The sequence below is a fragment of the Diplotaxodon limnothrissa genome, linkage group LG15 (assembly GCF_057381915.1).
Source record: "Diplotaxodon limnothrissa isolate DT_005_m linkage group LG15, D_limnothrissa_male_GT1.1, whole genome shotgun sequence".
Lineage (NCBI taxonomy): Eukaryota > Metazoa > Chordata > Actinopteri > Cichliformes > Cichlidae > Diplotaxodon > Diplotaxodon limnothrissa.
In genome coordinates this window covers 43,521,290-43,540,962 of record NC_140610.1, presented here as the reverse complement: position 1 = coordinate 43,540,962, position 19,673 = coordinate 43,521,290, and the positions used below count along the sequence as shown (strand labels likewise).

Genomic DNA, 19,673 nt, shown 5'->3' with positions numbered 1-19,673 from the left:
TATATCGACAGGTGTGACCCATCTGACCGTCTTGTTTCCTTTCAGCAACTCCACGCCATGATCGCGGCCTCAGTTTCTATAAAGTCTTCTCAGAAGCTGAAGAAGATCCTCGAGGTCAGTCTGAGGTTACCTGTGGATATTCTGCCTGATTCTCTGTTTCTGTATCAATAATCAGTCAGTGTCATCAATACTCATGCTCAGCTGCTGTGTGTTGTCGTAGATCATCTTGGCTTTGGGAAACTACATGAACAGCAGTAAGAGAGGAGCGGTGTATGGATTCAAGCTGCAGAGCTTAGACCTGGTAACACACACACACACACACACACACACACACACTGAATCACTGATCCGACCAATCAGCACAACATGATTTTAATTAATTTTATTTTGAATTTAGTATCTTTATCACTTAAACAGCTTTAATTTCTAATAATTGACGTTTAACTGCCTGACATGTTTGGAGTTTATGTACCAAAATAAGCAATGACATCACATCTTGTGTCACATGAGTCAGTCATAGATCTCTTGACTTTTATAACTTGGTGTGTTGCCATGGCAGCTGGGTTGAACCAGTTTCTCGCAGACCTCCATCAGACATCAGCACAGGCGTCCCCTGCTGGTGGGTTTATTTATAGTCTGATACAGTGAATCCCACCAAAAGGCTCAGGCTACGTCCACACTAGCCCGGATAGATTTGAAAACGGCGTTTTCATCTGAAAACAATCCACGTCCACACTAGCGTTTTCAGTTATTTTCACAGAGTTGTGCGCCCACATTGAAACGGACGAGAACGCTTACATTCCAGTACTTGCGTGAAGCGCAAGAAGATTCGGCCCCCTTCATTTCCGTCAGCCGTTTATTTACTTTCCAACTCCTTGAAACGTTGCGGCAAAGCGTCAAGGAAAAGCACCACGTTTTTTAAATGGACTAACAATGAGGTGGAGTTGTTGCTGCGAGTAACACAAAAGAACAAAGTTGCAAAAGCGTGTGAGAATTAAATAATTTGAAGAAAAGCTACCTGAAGCATGTACAAGCTGATATTTATCTTTAATAGGGCTGTCAAAATTGATAGCAAACAAAACAACTGCTATCTTTGTTTAATTGGTCACATGACTGCATCACATGACTAAAATGTATCATCGATTCGAAAGTCTCCATTTTCACTGTCCACACTACGACGCAAATGCACTGTCTTCATATTTATTCGTTTTCGAGAGCGTTTTCAAAAACGCTGCGTTTTTCCTTGGGGAAAACGCCATCTCAGTGTGGACGGGAGGCCAAAACGGAGAGAAAACAATGCGTTTTCAAACAAAAACGCATTAGTGTGGACATATCCCCAGAGCGAGCTTTAATAGGCCCCAACACGCAGCTGTGACCGTTTGTGTGTTTCAGGGCTCTAGACTAACTTTTTTTCTTAGGTGCACCAGCACAAAAGTTAGGTGCACCCAAATTTTCCAACCGCATCGCTTAACGCCACAGCTTTACATGTTCACCTTGTTTTTAATTGCTGTCCATACAGACAGTATTGATTTGTAAATGATTAACGAACAATCTTCTCATCACAAAGTTCTTTATTTGGAGCACACTCTAGAGCATAGGTGTCAAACTCTGGCCCGCGGGCCAAATTTGGCCCGCAGCCTAATTACATTTGGCCCGCGAAGCCATACCAAATTACTATTAGAGCTGGCCTACTGGTATTATACAGCTAATATATATATTGTTTAGTATTAAGCTTTGCTTGTTCCATATTCAGTTTTTCAGCAAAACGTGTTTGAGTCCATAAGAAAAGATTCATTCTTATATCTGGAGGAATAAATATATTTCAATAAATATTAACGTTCGCCCGCGACTTTGTTCCTGTTTTGAATTTTAGCCCACAGTGTATTTGAGTTTGACACCCCTGCTCTAGAGCCTTGTTGTTTGTTGCGGTTACCATGGTTGTGCGTTTTCTGCATAGTTACTGGAGACCAAGTCAACCGACAGGACACAAACGCTGCTTCATTACATCAGCAATGTGGTGAGAGAGAAGTATCCTGCTGTGTCTCTGTTTTACAACGAGCTTCACTACGTGGACAAGGCTGCCGCAGGTGAGTCTGACAGCCAATCAGGACGCTGCGCTCCCTGCGAGAAGCCCGTTTACCTGAGCTCGTTTACCTGTACTGTGCAGTGAGTCTGGAGAACGTGCTGAGTGATGTGAAGGAGCTCCAGCGCGGCATGGAGCTCACCTGGAGAGAGTTCAGCGTGTCGCACAATGCTACGCTCAAAGACTTCATCAGCAGGAATGAATCACGGCTCAGCAAACTGCAGGAGGACGCACGCATTGCTCAGGTGAGAAACACACATACACCATGTGTTACCACACAGCCATGATTCAGGTGCAATTCCTCCTGCAGAATCAGCTCAAACTGTGAACACCAAACAGCCGAGCACATAGGAGGAGTAGGAGAAGGAGAAGATGGAGGAGAAGAAGAGGAAGAAGAAGAAGGGCGATCGTGGCTCAAGTTGGGTGTTCGTCTAGTAATCGGAAGGTTGCCGGTTCGAGCCCCAGCTCAGACAGTCTCGGTCGTTGTGTCCTTGGGCAAGACACTTCACCTACCGCCTACTGGTGATGGCCAGAGGGGCCGATGGTGCGATATGGCAGCCTCGCCTCTGTCAGTCTGCCCCAGGGCAGCTGTGGCTACAACTGTAGCTGCCTTCACCAGTGTATGAATGTGAGAGTGAATAAATAGTGGTATTGTAAAGCGCTTTGAGGTGTCCCGAAAAGCGCTATATAAATGCAATCCATTATTATTATTATTAGAAGAAGGAGAGGTAGAAGGAGAAGAAGAGGTAGAAGGAGGAGGAGGAGAAGAAGACGAAGAAGGAGGAGAAGAGGTAGGAGAAGACGAAGAAGGAGAAGAAGAAGAGGTAGAAGGAGAAGAAGAGGGGTAAACCCACAACACTACCAACACTAAACCTACAAGCTTTACACATGTTCCTAACTTGTTTCTTAATCAGTTTTATGTATTGTTTGTCTTTTTAAGGTACGAGAACAGGTAGACTGATGATAACCAGCTCTCTCTGTGTGTGTGTGTGTGTGTGTGTGTGTGTGTGTGTGTGTGTGTGTGTGTGTGTGTGTGTGTGTGTGTGTGTGTGTGTGTGTGTGTGTGTGTGTGTGTGTGTGTGTGTGTGTATAAACTTTAGGATGCCTTTGAAGATGCCGTGAAGTTTTTCGGAGAGAGTTCAAAGACGATGCCGCCGTCTGTCTTCTTCCCAATCTTTGTTCGTTTCATCAAAGCCTACAGGGTGGGTAACCTTTGTCTATAGACCATGCTCCCTCTCTGATAGTAGGCCTATATCAGTTGAGTTTAGTTTTGCATTAATATGTTTCTGTGTGTCTCCAGCTGGCTGAGGAGGAGAACGAGCAGAGGAGGCGTCAGGAGCAGATGTTGTTGGAGAAACTGGAACAGGAGGAGCAGCAGGAGGAGGAAGAGGAGACCAGGGTGAAACTTCATGACATAATCCATTACTTAGCTCCCATTATGTCAGCTGGATGTGACCTCCTGATGGAGGAGGAGCTTATGCTTGCACCTCCATGTTGAATTCCTACATTAAACCAAAATGTTTAGTTTTCAGGTATTTTTAAAATACCTCGGTTCTCTGAAAGTTTCTTTACATCTTTGTTTTTAAAAATAAAGCTGTCACAACTGAGAGTAAGGACTCAAGAGCAGAGCAGGTTGACGTTTCCAAACACAGTTTATTTACAACACCGGTGCACAATATATACAGTGAGGGGAAAATCCAGGCTCCAAGGGACCAAGGGGAAGCTCTCTCACACTCGCTCTCGTCTTCATGCCCAGCCTCACACACACGCACTGCAGGGAGGTCACAGGTACGGGAAGGAAAAGTCTGTAGTACAATCATCCAGCGACGAGAAGATCTGTGTCCCAGCCTCAAATAGTGGACAGGCGTGTGGGCCAAGGGCGGGAGCCCGCAGTGAGCTCCGCCCAGAAAGAGAGAGAGAGAGAGAGAAAGCAAAACAAACACATGTAGCCTTGCGGGGCCAGCTGGGCAGGCACGGAGACCATGACAGAAGCTCAGTAATTCTTTGTCCTCGCTGACATCATGATTTCAACAGTCTCTGATTGGTCAGGAGGCTCCAGGGGGTCAGATTTAGGTTTATTCAGATCACTAATCGATCGATCAGGTGACGTGACGTGTCACAGCGTCTAATACTGAAGCCCCTCCCCCTCTCAGTCTCCGTCCCACAGAGGGAAGCGGCAGCAGCAGGAGCTGATCACGGAGCTCAGAAGGCGCCAAGGAAAAGACAGCCGCCATGTTTATGAGGGGAAGGACGGCGCTATCGAGGATATCATAACAGGTAAACATGTTGCCAAGGCACGTGAGTGACCACAGCAGGCGTGTCAGCTGTCCTCTGATTGACTGTTTATTCGCTTATCTACAGCTCTGAAGACCGTCCCCTTCACGGCTCGGACTGCCAAACGCAGCTCTCGCTTCTTCTGTGACCCCGCCCACACCGAGGAGCACTACTGAGAAGTCACGAAGAGTGACAACGCCCACTTTTCATTGATGGGACCAATTAGCACTTTGAACTTTTCTGATCGCTCTAACTGATGACATCATGTTTTCTATGTTATTTTATTGGTTTCTTTGTGCATAGACTGGGCGCCCACACACCTGACCTCAGCTAAACCGGATCGATCGGAAGGATGCCCTGTCCTGCTGTGATTGGCTTTTTGGCTGTCAGCTGAACACTTCAGCAGGTGTTTTAAACACCTTTTGACTGAAGTCCAGCAGCGTGGCAGAACAATCAGGGGGCAGCGTCCCTCCAGCTGAACTGATATAGTCCTAATCATTGCCTTTCCTCCTCGCCACAGACATAAAATAACACTTGATTAGATCACATGACCTTCCCAGCAGATGTTACTCAGAGCACTTTACAGACTGAATCTGACCTTTGACCTCTCCTGACAAAGATCATGTGGTCTGTGGTCAGGTAGAATTCCACTTCCTGTAATCAGATCATGCGGCTCTGAACGCCGTTGGCATGACAACCGAGAACCCGCGGTGCTAAAAACAAAGTTGTGCCTCGCCACAGACGATGCTGTAGAGCAGCATTTGGGTTTGGACTGGAGCAAAGGTGCATACATGCCTTTTCACACCACGAGGGCTAACAAACATCCGAAGGGTCAAAGGTCGGGGGGGGGTCAGAGTGCATGGGCTTCTCCGGTCTGTTTCTTTAACTGTACAGGGTTCTACCTTCACTATATTCTACTGTGTTCTACTGTATCTACTGGCCTTACTGCAGGTACCAGAGCCTCACTGAAGTATCACTCTATCTGTGGCTCCGCCCCTTCTCCACCCTCCTGAGCCCACATCTGTCAGTTAGCCTGTTAACTTGCAGAGCCTCACCAGCCACAATATGCTGTTTTCCAGCTGTTCATGCACACACACCTGCAAAGCTGGTCACCCAAAGGTCACGACTCAGCGCTGCAATCTGGAGTGTGGCACCGAGGGGCCGCTGTAGCTGAAACACAAGGAGCTCCCACCTGTGGACCGGAATCCACCTGAGCAGGTTCACGACGACAGTGAAGTTGGCAGGTGGGGCTCTGTGCTCGACACACCTCGACTCCCACTGATGTTTCTGTGGTGTTTCTGCAGTCCCCGTTTCCTTTTAGAGGTCCAGTCTCAGACTGAAGCCCCTCCCCTTCTCTCCTCTTCATCATTTAGATTCAAAGAAGACAAAAAAATGGCAGCACAACGTTTTCTACATGTACAGACATTTTCTAGATCACCGTGTAGCAATGCTTGTACGTGTCTGTGTTTGTGTTTGGTGGTGATTCTGCACTTGGTGTGTTAATAAAGCGCACCTTGTCAACATGATGCAGTGTGTTCTGTTTGACACTACATTACCCACAATCCCTCTGTCACTCAGGTTTTATTTCCAACACAAAGCATCATTAATCTGTGTTATTGATGATTGTTAATCATGTATCAGTACACTGATTGATTGACAAGTAATCAGTAAACATGTTGATTAGTTCATCATGTTGATCTGTGCTGTGATTGGCTGTTAGAGGTCACTGATGGATCAGGTCTTCTCCTGAAGTTCATCCGGAGAAAGCGTATGAAGGTCGACCTTTGACCCCGAGTCCTGTGACCTGTGCATGCGCGCACACACACACACACACACACACACACACACACACACACACGAGTCAGGGCAGTAGTGATGGGAATTCCGGCTCTTTTTGGAGAACCGGCTCTTTCGGCTCGGCTCACTAAAAACAGCCGGCTCTCTCGGCTCCCAACCAGCTCTTCAGGTTGTTTTGTTGCTTTAATTAGTGTGTGAATGTGTGTGTGAATGGGTGAATGACTGAATGTAGTGTGAAGCGCTTTGGGGTCCTTAGGGACTAGAAAAGCGCTATACAAATGCAGGCCATTTACCATTTTAATTAATTTATTATCAACAACAATATAAAATTATGCACAAAAGAAATTACTAATGTAAAAAAAAAAAGTGGATTTATTTATATGTTTACATATAAATATATGCGGTGGCCCCTAGAGACATAACCCCTAACCCTAACCACTAACCCTCTGCAAAGCCAGAACATCTTACTATTCGTCACTGATTGAAGAAAATAAGAACCCCAGGTTTCTCTTCAGCTCTGTAGCCAGGCTGACAAACAGTCAGAGCACTGTTGAGCCAACTATTAGTATACGTAGCATGCATTTTCACTGCTATGCAGATGACACCCAGCTCTATCTGTCCATGAAGCCAGATAACACACACCAATGAGTTAAACCGCAGGAATGGCTCTTGGCTCTTTCAAAGGAAGAGTACCCAGCCACTGGTACAGATATGTGGACGACACCTGGGTCAAAATCAAGACACAAGAAGTGGAATCCTTCACTGCGCACATTAACGCTGTGGATAAGAACATCAAGTTCACCAGGGAAGACACAAAGGACGACTGTTTGCCTTTCCTGGACTGCGCTGTGCACATTGAAGAGAACGGCAAACTCAACATCGAAGTTTACCGGAAGCCCACACACACGGACCAGTACCTCCTCTTTGACTCCCATCACCCTTTGGAACACAAACTTGGAGTAATCAGGACCCTACACCACCGGGCAGAATATGTTCCCTCTAAGCCTGAAGGGAAAAAGAAGGAACACACACATGTAAAGGAAGCACTCAAAACGTGCGGCTATCCTAAATGGGCGTTCTTAAAGTCAGCAAAGAGGCACAGAAAAGAAGATCAGACACCAGCGAGGGAGGACAGACGCAACAACATTGTCATCCCCTATGTAGCCGGCGTATCAGAGAAACTCAGGAGAGTTTTCTCCAAGCATGACATCCCAGTGTATTTCAGACCCAGCAACACGCTCAGACAGAAACTGGTTCACCCGAAAGACAAAACGCCAAAACACAAACTTAACAATGTGGTGTATGCTGTACAGTGCAGCGAGGAATGCTCAGACCTCTACATTGGAGACCAAACAGCCACTTCACAAGCGCATGGCACAACACAGAAGAGCCACCTCCACAGGACAAGACTCAGCAGTCCATCTGCATCTTAAGGATAAAGGTCACTCTTTCGAGGATGCCAATGTTCACACTTTGGACAGAGAGGACAGATGGTTTGAAAGAGGAGTGAAAGAAGCCATCTATGTCCACTGTGAGCGACCATCTTTGAACAGAGGCGGGGGTTTACGACACCAACTCTCTGCCATCTATAATCCAGTTTTGAGATCCCTTCCCAGACGCCTTAACGCCCACTCACATCCTGGGCCATCTGACCTCAGGAATTCGCATGATAAGGTGGGGCCAGGTTTCACAATGAACACACCCGAAACTCTGGCTGATTGGGACCCACGCCCAGTTTCCCACCTTGGCTCAGGCGATTAGAGGATCATCAGGGGGTCCTTTTGTCCCTCTGTGGGGGGTCACTCCCACTAGGTTTATATCTGGGACTCTCCACCATTTGACCTTAGAACTGAAGAAGCTTCTCGGATGAGAGGTGAAACGTCTTCAAGCAACTTAAAGAAGTCCAGACGCTTTTCTTTGCAAGCTCCTTTGACTACGATGACCTGGATGACTGAGAACCTTCACAGACATTTCTCCCCTGCTCTTCTCCCTGTATACTAACTGCTGCACCTCCACCCACCAGTCTGTCAAGATAATCAAGTTTGCAGATGACACCACCGTTATTGGACTCATCTCGGACGGGGATGAGTCTGCCTACAGGAGGGAGGTTGAGCGTCTGGTGTCCTGGTGCAGCCACAACAACCTGGTGCTGAATGCCCAGAAGACAGTGGAGATTATTGTGGACTTCAGGAAGCACACAGCTCCACTCCCCCCCATCATCCTGACTGACACCCCCATCACCTCTGTGGACTCATTCCGCTTCCTGGGTACCACCATCACCCAGGACCTGAAGTGGGAGCCCACCATCACCTCCGTCATTAAGAAAGCCCAGCAGAGGATGTACTTCCTGAGGCAGCTGAAGAAATTCAACCTGCCAACACGGACGATGATGCAATTCTACACTGCAATCATCGAGTCCATCTTCACCTCCTCCATCACCGTGTGGTACGCTGGAGCCACTATCAGGGACAAACAGAGACTGCAGCGTGTTGTGCGCTCTGCTGAGAAGGTGATTGGCTGCAGACTCCCATCTCTGCAGGACCTGTACACCTCCAGGACACTGGGGCGTGCAGCTCGGATCTCAGCTGACCCTTCTCACCCTGGACACAGTCTGTTTGACCTGCTCCCCTCAGGCAGGAGGCTCCGGTCCATTCGCACCAGAACCTCTCGCCATAAGAACAGTTTCTTCCCCTCTGCTGTTGGACACATGAACAATAACCGTATAACTGTTCCCACCACTAACACATGACCCTACGCTGTGTTCACTGCATCATTCCATGTTTGGCACTGATCACCACCTGCACTCATGTATATATCATGTATATATCTATCTACTTAGCACTTTTAATTCTTATTCTCATTTTTATTTTCATGTCTATTTAAGCTTAATTTATAACAGTATGTTTGCACTGAAGCACCGCAGCAATTTCCTAATGTTATAAACCCGCTCAACATTTGGCAATAAAACCCTTTCTGATTCTGATTTTTGACCAGGACAAGTCCTTCAATGCACATATTAAACAAATATGTAAGACTGAGTTCTTCCATTTGTGCAACATCTCTAAAGTTAGAAATATCCTGTCTCAGAGTGACGCTGAAAAACTAGTTTATGCATTTATTACTTCCAGGCTGGACGACTGTAATTCATTATTATCAGGAAGTCCTAAAAACTCCCTGAAAAGCCTTGAGTTAATCCAAAATGCTGCAGCAAGAGTCCTGACAGGGACTAGAAAGAGAGAGCAGATTTCTCCTGTTTTGGCTTCCCTTCATTGGCTTCCTGTTAAATCCAGAATTGAATTCAAAAATCCTGCTCCTCACATACAAGGTCTTAAATAATCAGGCCCCATCTTATCTTAATGACCTTGTAGTACCATATCACCCTATTAGAGCACTTCGCTCTCGCTCTGCAGGCCTACTTGTTGTTCCTAGAGTATTTAAAAGTAGAATGGGAGGCAGAGCCTTCAGTTTTCAGGCCCCTCTTCTGTGGAACCAGCTTCCAGTTTGGATTCAGGAGACAGACACTATCTCTACTTTCAAGATTAGGCTTCAAACTTTCCTTTTTGCTAAAGCATATAGTTAGGGCTGGACCAGGTGACCCTGAATCCTCCCTTAGTTATGCTGCAATAGATGTAGGCTGCCGGGGATTCCCATGATGCATTGAGTTTTTCCTTTCCCTATGTATTAACAGACCTCTCTGCATTGAATCGTACTTGTTATTAATCTCTGTCTCTCTTCCACAGCATGTCTTTATCCTGTCTTCCTTCTCTCACCCCAACCAGTCGCAGCAGATGGCCCCGCCCCTCCCTGAGCCTGGTTCTGCTGGAGGTTTCTTCCTGTTAAAAGGGAGTTTTTCCTTCCCACTGTCGCCAAAGTGTTTGCTTGTAGGGGGTTGTCTGATTGTTGGGATATCTCTGTATTATTGCAGGGTCTTTACCTTACAATATTACACATGACCCAAGAAGTCTGAGCTCCAGTTTGGGTCAGTGACATAAAAGTTGAGTACGTCCATCTACTGTAAACAGTCTGAGAGCTCTTTGTGTTTCATCATCTTCTCACAGTCAAGTGTCAAAAGTTTATTAAAAGGGAACACATGAGCTGCCAACTCACCCTGAAGGTGCTTCCAGCCAGGGGCTGCTGTTTGCTCTCAGACTGGTTGAGGCCAAGACTGGCCGAGGTCACGTAGAGCTCAGAGTAGTCTGGACCTCCGAAACAACACGAGGTGGTCTTCGTCACCGGCAGAGAGATCGTCTTCAGCCGCACACCTGTGAGTGTATGACAGGTACATCATCATCATCACCACCACTTTAAAATGACCGCACTTACAGAAACACCCAGAATCGGCAGAAACCAGAACTAATCATCAGAACCAGAACTAACCAGTAGCAGGGTCGATGTTGATGACCCGCCCTCCGTCGTAACAGGCCACCCACAGATGACCTGCAGCATCAAGAGTCATCCCATCGGGAATCCCTTCCCCCTCCTGAATGTGGCATACCACACGGCGATTACCTAGGAAACACGGCTATAAATACAGATGTACTACACCATAAGCACACACAATGTGCAGCATAAGTACACAGGTACCAATGTGTCCAGTGCTGGGGTCGTGGTCAAAGGCGTCGACAGTCAGAGCCAAACTGTCGATGTAGAAAAACGTCTTCTGATCCTCAGACCAGTCCATCCCATTAGAGATGTCCACCTGAGAGGCAGACAGGTGAGCCAGACAGGTACGGGTGAGGCAGACAGGTGAGACAGACGGGTGAGACAGACAGGTACAGTGAGACTGTACATTTATTTTACATGGTCAGGTATCAACGGCTCATTGACTGTCTTGTTTAATGAGCTGCCAACCTGGCTGATGTCATTAATACAGCCTAGGGCTGTGCGATATGACCAAAATCTCATATCCCGATATAAGACATTTATCGTCCTGACAACGATATAAATCACAAAAATGTAATATTTTCTGTAAATTCTGTGAATCTCGGGCAGCTCGACTTGTGTGAAGTTTTTCCAGCTGGGCGTCCTTTACCTGGATTCGAGTGCTTTTACTGATGCATGAAACTATACATTTTTAGACATTAGTTGTAACGGCGGTGTGAATGCGAGTGTGAATGGTTGTCTGTCCCTGTGTGTTGGCCCTGCGACAGACTGGCGACCTGTCCAGGGTGTACCCCGCCTTTCGCCCTATGACAGCTGGGATAGGCTCCAGCGCCCCCCGCGACCCTGAAAAGGATAAGCGGAAGCGAATGGATGGATGGATGGATGGATAGTTGTAACGGCCACCATTTTCTTTCAAAGTTTGAGTCTAAGGTTTATTTTTTAGCACCTGACGGCTCTTTTTTTTTCTTCTCATCCGTAAACTCTCTGCATCTTTCACGTGATTCAGTTTATTTTGAAAAGTCTCAACAGGATCTTGAGCTTTATTGTGAAAGGTTTACGTGGAAAACAAACAAGCGGACAGCGGAGCCACGCGATGGTTTTACCGTCGTTGTTGCTAACGACAACACGTAAAAACAGGCGCTTGTCCGTCCGTAGTGTGGTTATATTAAATATAAGAGAAAGAGAGAACTTTAAGAAATTAATAATAACTACAGTGACCATCAAAACCATGAATAAATATTGCCGTAAACAGTTTATTTTATGACACCACGAAACAAACAATAGCGTAATATGAAATGATAGATGTCTTTATATCGTCATCCGATATATATCGTTATATCGAACAGCCCTAATACAGCCACTTGATTAAGAACACCAACAGGATTATCTTAGTCAGTATCACAGGCAGGTTAAGTTACCTGGCTCAGGTGTTTGGTCACAGTGAGGTCAGGGGCTACAGAGAACAGAGCTCCTTGTTTCCTTTCCCCGGACGGGTAATCTTTTAACATCGTACCTAAAACACATCCCACTGTTACCATAGCAACAGAGAGACAGGCAGGTAAGACAGTAACCAGGTGTGCAGACTGACCCGTTAGCAGTCGTCCACTCGGATCAGCCTTCCCATCATTCAGGCGGTTGTTCGGTTTGTCTTCATCGACCTCCACCAGTGATGTCACCTTGTGCATCTGCCAATCAACAGCCACAATGTTGCGACCCACACCTGCAACGTACCCGCCCGACCTGCGAGGAACCGCGAAGCCCACTGTGTCAGCTGAGGGGAGAAGGACAGGTGAGACATGGTCAACATTCAGGTAAGCGTCAGACAGGTGAAAATGCTGATTGGCCCACCTGTCTCCACAGACTGGATGCGATTGGTCGCAGGACTCCATCGGTGGATTTTCTGCCCTATGATGTCAACAAACAGCAGGGTCTGCTCTGACTCCTCCCACACCGGCCCTTCACCAATCAGAGCGCTTGATTTCACTATGGGGTGCACCTTCACTGACGACATCTTTGGGGCCAATCACAGAGCAGGACACTGTAGCCATGGAAACAGCAGGTCAGTTGTTTTAAATCAAATTATGTACTGAACTCACCTGTACTACATGTACCTGTACTGTGTTAGTGAATCACCAATCAGCTGCTAGGAGAATCAACTAATCGCCTTATGAATGAGCAGCTGAGCAGGTGTCTTGTTGATTGGTGAAACAGGTCTGATGGGACATTCCCTGTACTGCTCAGAGGAACGTGGGCGAAGTATAACGGTCACCTGGACAACAGCGTGACGCTGACACGACCTTCGTGACCTCCACTCATAACAACAGGAAGTTCTCCTGACGGCGAGTCGGGCTAGACCCTGATCCCAGAATAAAAACTTTCTGATGTCATTAACACACCTGGTGATGTCATAAACATGAGGGCAACAGGCGAAACACAAACATTGACCTTATGAGTTGTACAGTCCAGATTGACACTGTGGAAATGGAAATGTGCCCACAGGACAGCCGTTACCCCGACAATGACCCCGACCATGAGCTCTGTGCTGGGAGGTACTGCGGTCTTACATAAAGTAGTACTACTCATGTTCAGAAAGGAGTACTGCATCACGCAGTCTTATGTAACATGCAGCCTACATGACATGCAGTTTTTTTTATATTGATCTGTTGATTGATTATTAACTAACTGGTGAGTTAAACATTAAACTGAGTGAGTCAGCTTTCTTTCATCTCTCAGACACTTTAAAGAGCTGCTGGTTCCCTGGTCACTCCACTTTATTGGTATTTATATTAAGAGAAAAAAAAGTGCAATACTGTATTAAATGCAAAAATTTATTGTACTGTTCAGTCTGTACTGCTGCTCATTCCTGCCACTGTGCAATATCCCATTTGCCCCCCCCCCTCACATTCCTATATAAGATTTTCTTTATTCAATCACTAGTGTACATATATTTATATATACATATATATATTTAGTCTGTTAACTGTTAATCTTTTTTCTTTTACTATATTTTATTAACATTTTGCTCTTTACTATTTTTTCCACTGTACCATTCTGCTGAGTGACTGTCTTCTGCTCATCAAATACATTTCATTGCAATGTTGACCCTGTGCTAACTTGCATATGACAAATAAAACTGAAAACTGCTGTCTTTATTACCCCACAACAAATCAGCAGGAGTCTGATGAGCCTGATAGCATTCTGGTCGTCACTTTGATGTCCCATAAAACCTCACAGGTTCAGGCATAACAACAGACGCTTACAGAGACAGGTGAAGGTGCAGGAGGACAGCAGGGACATGCCCCAAACTAGGACAGCCCACTGTGACCTCAACACTTTTCATCTGTTCTGTGGTGTCCCAGCAGGAGTGTGCCGTGACGGCTGCGCCTCCACACATGAGGGGAACCTCCTCAAGTTTCATGGCTCCGTGTCCTCCTCATCATGCTCCAGGTGCACAGACTGCTCTGGATCCGATCATTAAACATCTGCCACGGCAGTGACACGTGCGTGAGGATCGCACAGTTCAGCGGAGGGAGGACACAGTCTTTAACTTCGACCATCCAGCAACCACGCGCGTGCGCACACGCAGAATAAAAAAAGTTTAAAGACTGCAGAGTCCTGCAGGACCAACACGCTGCTTCCGCCTTGTGTGTCTTTGTACGTGTCGGCCTCACCTGTCTCATCAACTACAGGTGAACTACGTGAATTTGACGTCGCTCGTCCCCGCACCAGGGGTGGATCTAGAAGGGTGGCATGGGGTGGCAAGTGCCACCCTAAAATGATCCCCTGCCACCCCAGTTTTGGATATGACAGTGTTGTTTACTAAAATAAGATAGCATTAACAGTTTGAGCGTAGTTACAGTCAACAGTGACTATAAATGCTAAAACTGAATATAAACCCCCCTCACCAGTAACAAATGGTTCAGCCCATAGCAGGACCGGCTTTTTTCTTGTTTTCAGTAGCAAGCGATGCTTATGATTGTGCCAGAGCACATTCTGAACAACACCATGGGAATTTCGCTTTTTACACAGGTGGGTGGATGTTACACTGTGGAAATGGAAGGTGAGTGTTGTTAACCCTCTGTGGTCCACGGACACGCTGCACCTCCAAATCACATGACTGATGTAAGCTGACACAGCAACAAGCTGCAGCCGCTGAGTCTCTGTTTCAGCCACATTGAAAATTCGGACTTCAAAGTTTTTAAATTTTAATTACAGGCCAGTAAATCCAGAGTTATGATAATATATATAAGCCACGCTTTTTTCTAAATACTGTCGTCACGTTTTTGTGTGTGTGTGTTTTAAGCGTTTTGTAAGGACAGCACGAAAACAGTAAAGAAAGGAAGAAAAGCCACCTCTCTCCTATCGGTGGAAAAAGTACCATGTCGGCCAATTTAAAAAAAGTCAACATGTGTGATTTGGTGTTTTAGGAAGAGGGAAAAGTTTTAGGAGTGACGGTAACGGCAGCGAGACAGAGCGAGAGAGAGAGTTTTTAGATGTGGCAGATCTGTGACGTTTAGTGTGGAGTGTTTAGTTATTGTGTTGTGTAGTCGTTGTTTTGTTTTGTGTGTCAGTGAGGGCACTAATGAATGTCACAAAGGCACATTTGCAATGTAAACACTGTCACGATCCAAGATGGCGCCGCGTATGGATGCCCTGGTGCTTCAGTGCGTTACTTCTGTCTTGTTTTTGTGCATAACTTCTGTGTCTGGGCACTCCTCTGGATATTCTTACATCAGAGAAGAGCTTCTTAACCACAGGACTACAACACCTGTGGATTTACTTCCAATATTTGTCGCATCTGCGGCAGATTTACTGCAGACTCTGATCAGGAAAGTGAGACGCCGAAAGAGAGGTAAGCGAGCCGGCGCACTCGTGCGTCTGAGGAGACGTGGACTGCGAACTGCTCTTCCTGGGATCTTCCTTTCCAATGTACGATCACTCAGGAATAAGACAGACGAACTGGCCCTGATGAGAAGCATGAACAGAGACTTTGCCTCCTCCTGTGTGTTATGTTTTACGGAGACGTGGCTCTGTGAGGACATCCCGGACAGCGCGCTCAAGCTGGAGGGCTTTCATCTGCTGCGCGCTGACCGGCAGGCCTCTCTCTCTGGTAAGACCAAAGGTGGAGGTGTCTGCTTCTACATTAATAGTGGCTGGTGCACAGATGAAACAGTGATTGCTCAGCACTGCTCTTCCTCTCTGGAATACCTTTTCATTCACTGCAAACCGTTTTATTCTCCGCGGGAGTTTGCTTCATTCATCCTGGCCGCTGTTTACATCCCGCCAGATGCGGATGCGCAGGCAGCTCAGTGCGCACTCGCGGAGCAGATACTGCACATGGAGCGGACATTCCCGGACTCTCTCATCATTGCTCTTGGGGACTTTAACAAAGCCAATCTGAGCCATGAGCTTCCCAAATACAAGCAGTATATTAAATGCCCAACCAGAGAGGAGAGGACATTAGACCACTGTAACAGCACGATCAGCGGGGCCTATCGTGCGGTGCCCCGCGCTTCACTCGGACTTTCTGACCACGTCATGATCCACCTAATCCCCGCGTACAGACAGAGGCTGAAGCTCTCCAAACCTGTCGTGAGGACCAAAAAACTGTGGAGCAACGAGGCTGTGGAGGAGCTTCGCACGTGTTTGGAGTCTACAGACTGGGACACATTGAAGGCTGCTTCTAACAGCTTGGACGAGTTTACGGACACTGTCACCTCCTATATCCACTTCTGTGAGGACAGCATTGTGCCATCACGCACCAGGGTGAGTTATAACAATGACAAACCCTGGTTTACCCCTAAACTCAAAAAGCTGTGGCTGGAAAAGAGTAAGGCGTTCAGAAGCGGAGACAGGGACTGCTACAGAGAGGCCAAGTACAGGTTCACTAAAGAAGTGGACATTGCTAAACATCAGCACTCTGAGAAGATGCAGCAGCAGATCTCAGAGAATGACTCGGCCTCTGTGTGGAAAGGTTTTAGGAATATCACCAACTACAAGCCTAAAACCCCCCACTCCACTGACGACTTGCTCTTGGCCAACACCCTTAACGACTTCTACTGCCGTTTTGACGAGCCATCAGGCAGCCTTCACACCTCCAACGGCCCCAACAATAGAGGCACTTTGGACACTAATTCTCCCACCTCTCCCCCCTCCATAGAGCCATCACCACCTTCAAACTGTTCACCTACAACACCCCCCTCCTCACCCCACACAAAAGAGGATTTCACACCACCTCCTCCCACCACAACTCTTCATATTCATGAAGCAGATGTGAGGAAGCAGTTTAAGAGTCTGAATGCTCGAAAAGCTCCCGGCCCAGACGGTGTGTCTCCTGCCACCCTCAGACACTGTGCAAACGAGCTGGCCCCAGTGTTTTCTGGCATCTTCAACTCCTCACTGCAGGCCTGTCATGTGCCTGCCTGCTTCAAGTCCTCCACCATAATCCCTGTCCCCAAGAAACCTAGGATCACTGGACTAAATGACTACAGACCCGTGGCTCTGACATCTGTGGTCATGAAGTCATTTGAGCGCCTAGCTCTCTCCCATCTCAAGACCCTCACGGCCCCCCTCCTGGACCCCCTGCAGTTTGCATACAGAGCCAACAGGTCTGTAGATGACGCCATCAACATGGCCCTACACTTCATCCTGCAGCATCTGGACTCCCCAGGAACCTACGCCAGGATCCTGTTTGTGGACTTCAGCTCTGCCTTCAACACCATCCTTCCAGACCATCTCCGAGGCAAGCTTTCCCAGATGAATGTGCCTGATCCCATCTGCCGGTGGATCACTGACTTCCTGACGGACAGGAAGCAGCATGTGAGGCTGGGAAAGAATGTCTCGGACTCCCGGACCATCAGCACCGGCTCCCCTCAGGGCTGTGTTCTTTCTCCTCTGCTCTTCTCCCTGTACACCAACTGCTGCACCTCCACCCACCAGTCTGTCAAGCTAATCAAGTTTGCAGATGACACCACCGTTATCGGACTCATCTCGGACGGGGATGAGTCTGCCTACAGGAGGGAGGTTGAACGTCTGGTGTCCTGGTGCAGCCACAACAACCTGGTGCTGAATGCCCAGAAGACAGTGGAGATTATTGTGGACTTCAGGAAGCACACAGCTCCACTCCCCCCCATCATCCTGACTGACACCCCCATCACCTCTGTGGACTCGTTCCGCTTCCTGGGTACCACCATCACCCAGGACCTGAAGTGGGAGCCCACCATCACTTCCGTCATTAAGAAAGCCCAGCAGAGGATGTACTTCCTGAGGCAGCTGAAGAAATTCAACCTGCCAACACGGACGATGATGCAATTCTACACTGCAATCATCGAGTCCATCCTCACCTCCTCCATCACCGTGTGGTACGCTGGAGCCACTATCAGGGACAAACAGAGACTGCAGCGTGTTGTGCGCTCTGCTGAGAAGGTGATTGGCTGCAGACTCCCATCTCTGCAGGACCTGTACACCTCCAGGACACTGCGGCGTGCAGCTCGGATCTCAGCTGACCCTTCTCACCCTGGACACAGTCTGTTTGACCTGCTCCCCTCAGGCAGGAGGCTCCGGTCCATTCACACCAGAACCTCTCGCCATAAGAACAGTTTCTTCCCCTCTGCTGTTGAACACATGAACAATAACCGTATGACTGTTCCCACCACTAACACATGACCCTACGCTGTGTTCACTGCATCATTCCATGTTTGGCACTGATCACCACCTGCACTCATGTATATATCATGTATATATCTATCCACTTAGCACTTTTAATTCTTATTCTTATTTTTATATTTTTATGACAGTATGTTTGCACTGAAGCACCGCAGCAATTTCCTAATGTTGTAAACCTGCTCAACATTTGGCAATAAAACCCTTTCTGATTCTGATTCTGATTCTGACTAAGTAGAAAACCAGCGGAGTGATACACCTGCTGTTGTCAGGCCTGCAGGTTTCTCCCTGTGCTGTTCTCCTGTTTTTACTGACACACATCATTTGTGGGGCATCTTATTGCAACACCTGATTGTTCTCTCATTTTAGTTTTAGTAAGATTTTTAAATGGTTATACAAAATGAAAAAAACGGCAGGTGTATTGGCTGCATTTTTAGATAAATAGTTGTTTATGTTTACAAAATGTACAATTTATATTTGCATTTCAAGTTATAAAAATTTACTCAACATGTCTGTGGGTTTTTTTACAGTAAAAAAAATACTACTAGGATCTTAAGTTCTTTGTGTGATTTCAGATCAGTAACACTAATGCAGTATGTCAGTGAAAAAAACAACTAAATTCAGTTGAGCTGAAAAGATACCAAACAAGGCAAGGGGAAAAAAATACAAACGTAAACTCAAAAGGAGTCAAAATCGCCGGTTGTATTTCAGACCTCAGTGAGTTAATCCAACAAATCATGAAAAATTAGGTTTACATGTTTGTTCATGACAGTGCAGATTTCTGACATTTTGTGTAATTTAAGCTGTAACAATGTGACTGTTTTCTAACAAAAAACAGTGAAACTCAAGTTAGACCTGTGTTTGTAAATAGACCGCCTCATGTTGTGTAGCTTTCAAGATTTTATACTTATTGGGCTACATACTTATTTATTATACAGGCTATACAGTACATATAATCAAAACTAACCATATGTAACCACCTGCATATGTGTTTGAAAAAAAAAAAAGGCTTTGATTTTGCCACCCCATTTGATTTCTTTGCCACCCTCATGCCACCCTAAGAAAATTTCTCTAGATCCGCCCCTGCCCCGCACGGCTCGTGCACGTCTTCATTGAGGTGAACGACCGTGTTACAGTGAGGAGCTGAGCCCTGGCAAGCCAAAATTCAGATTCTCACGGAGTCCCGTGAAGTTTGGAGCAAACACTAATGCCGAATTAAAAACAGATTCGCTTTCATCCGGAAACACCAAACTTTTACCTCGCGAGCCTCCGGAAAAGCATGCGACACTAAAAATCAGCACATTTTTAGACGGAGTTTGGTTCGGTGTAAAGAAGTTAAGTTTGTAGCTTTCTGGAGCGCTACCATGTACTCAGTACACATAAACACAACTGAACCGGCACCCACTTACCTGCTGCAGTACCAGACGCAGTACTCTGAAGTGCTCTCTGTGTGTGCACACTGACCCAGTCTCGC

The 19,673-nt window shown here is 46.8% G+C and overlaps 2 protein-coding genes across 3 annotated transcripts in view; one reads left to right on the top strand and one right to left on the bottom strand.

The window, feature by feature from the left end:
• The window catches only part of LOC146618081 (formin-like protein 2), a 15,985-nt gene extending 11,409 nt beyond the window's left edge, over window positions 1-4,576 (top strand). For both annotated transcript variants that reach the window (XM_085373633.1, XM_085373632.1), the window contains 8 exons: window positions 46-114; window positions 221-301; window positions 1,958-2,087; window positions 2,168-2,328; window positions 3,184-3,285; window positions 3,384-3,482; window positions 4,237-4,360; window positions 4,445-4,576. In XM_085373633.1, coding sequence (XP_085229759.1) covers window positions 46-114; window positions 221-301; window positions 1,958-2,087; window positions 2,168-2,328; window positions 3,184-3,285; window positions 3,384-3,482; window positions 4,237-4,360; window positions 4,445-4,533 — 855 coding nt within the window. In that variant the 3' untranslated portion in view covers window positions 4,534-4,576. The remainder of the gene's footprint in view (window positions 1-45; window positions 115-220; window positions 302-1,957; window positions 2,088-2,167; window positions 2,329-3,183; window positions 3,286-3,383; window positions 3,483-4,236; window positions 4,361-4,444) is intronic.
• Window positions 3,727-19,673, bottom strand: rgn (regucalcin). The gene is made up of 8 exons (XM_085373634.1): window positions 19,609-19,673; window positions 12,386-12,575; window positions 12,126-12,308; window positions 11,956-12,050; window positions 10,739-10,853; window positions 10,532-10,663; window positions 10,262-10,416; window positions 3,727-6,161 (listed from the first exon to the last, which is right to left on the bottom strand). Exons 2-8 carry the CDS (start codon window positions 12,546-12,548, stop codon window positions 6,111-6,113), a joined length of 894 nt encoding a protein of 297 aa, XP_085229760.1. The 5' UTR covers window positions 12,549-12,575; window positions 19,609-19,673; the 3' UTR covers window positions 3,727-6,110.

What these genes read in the sequence shown, in the direction of transcription:
- rgn (XM_085373634.1), bottom strand. Translation starts at nt 12,548, where the DNA reads ATGTCGTCAGTGAAGGTGCACCCCATAGTGAAATCAAGCGCTCTGATT. An exon ending in CATCCAGTCTGTGGAGACAG is followed by an intron (nt 12,309 to 12,385) that starts GTGGGCCAATCA and finishes TTCTCCCCTCAG; the next exon opens with CTGACACAGTGGGCTTCGCG. An exon ending in GAGTGGACGACTGCTAACGG is followed by an intron (nt 12,051 to 12,125) that starts GTCAGTCTGCAC and finishes GATGTGTTTTAG; the next exon opens with GTACGATGTTAAAAGATTAC.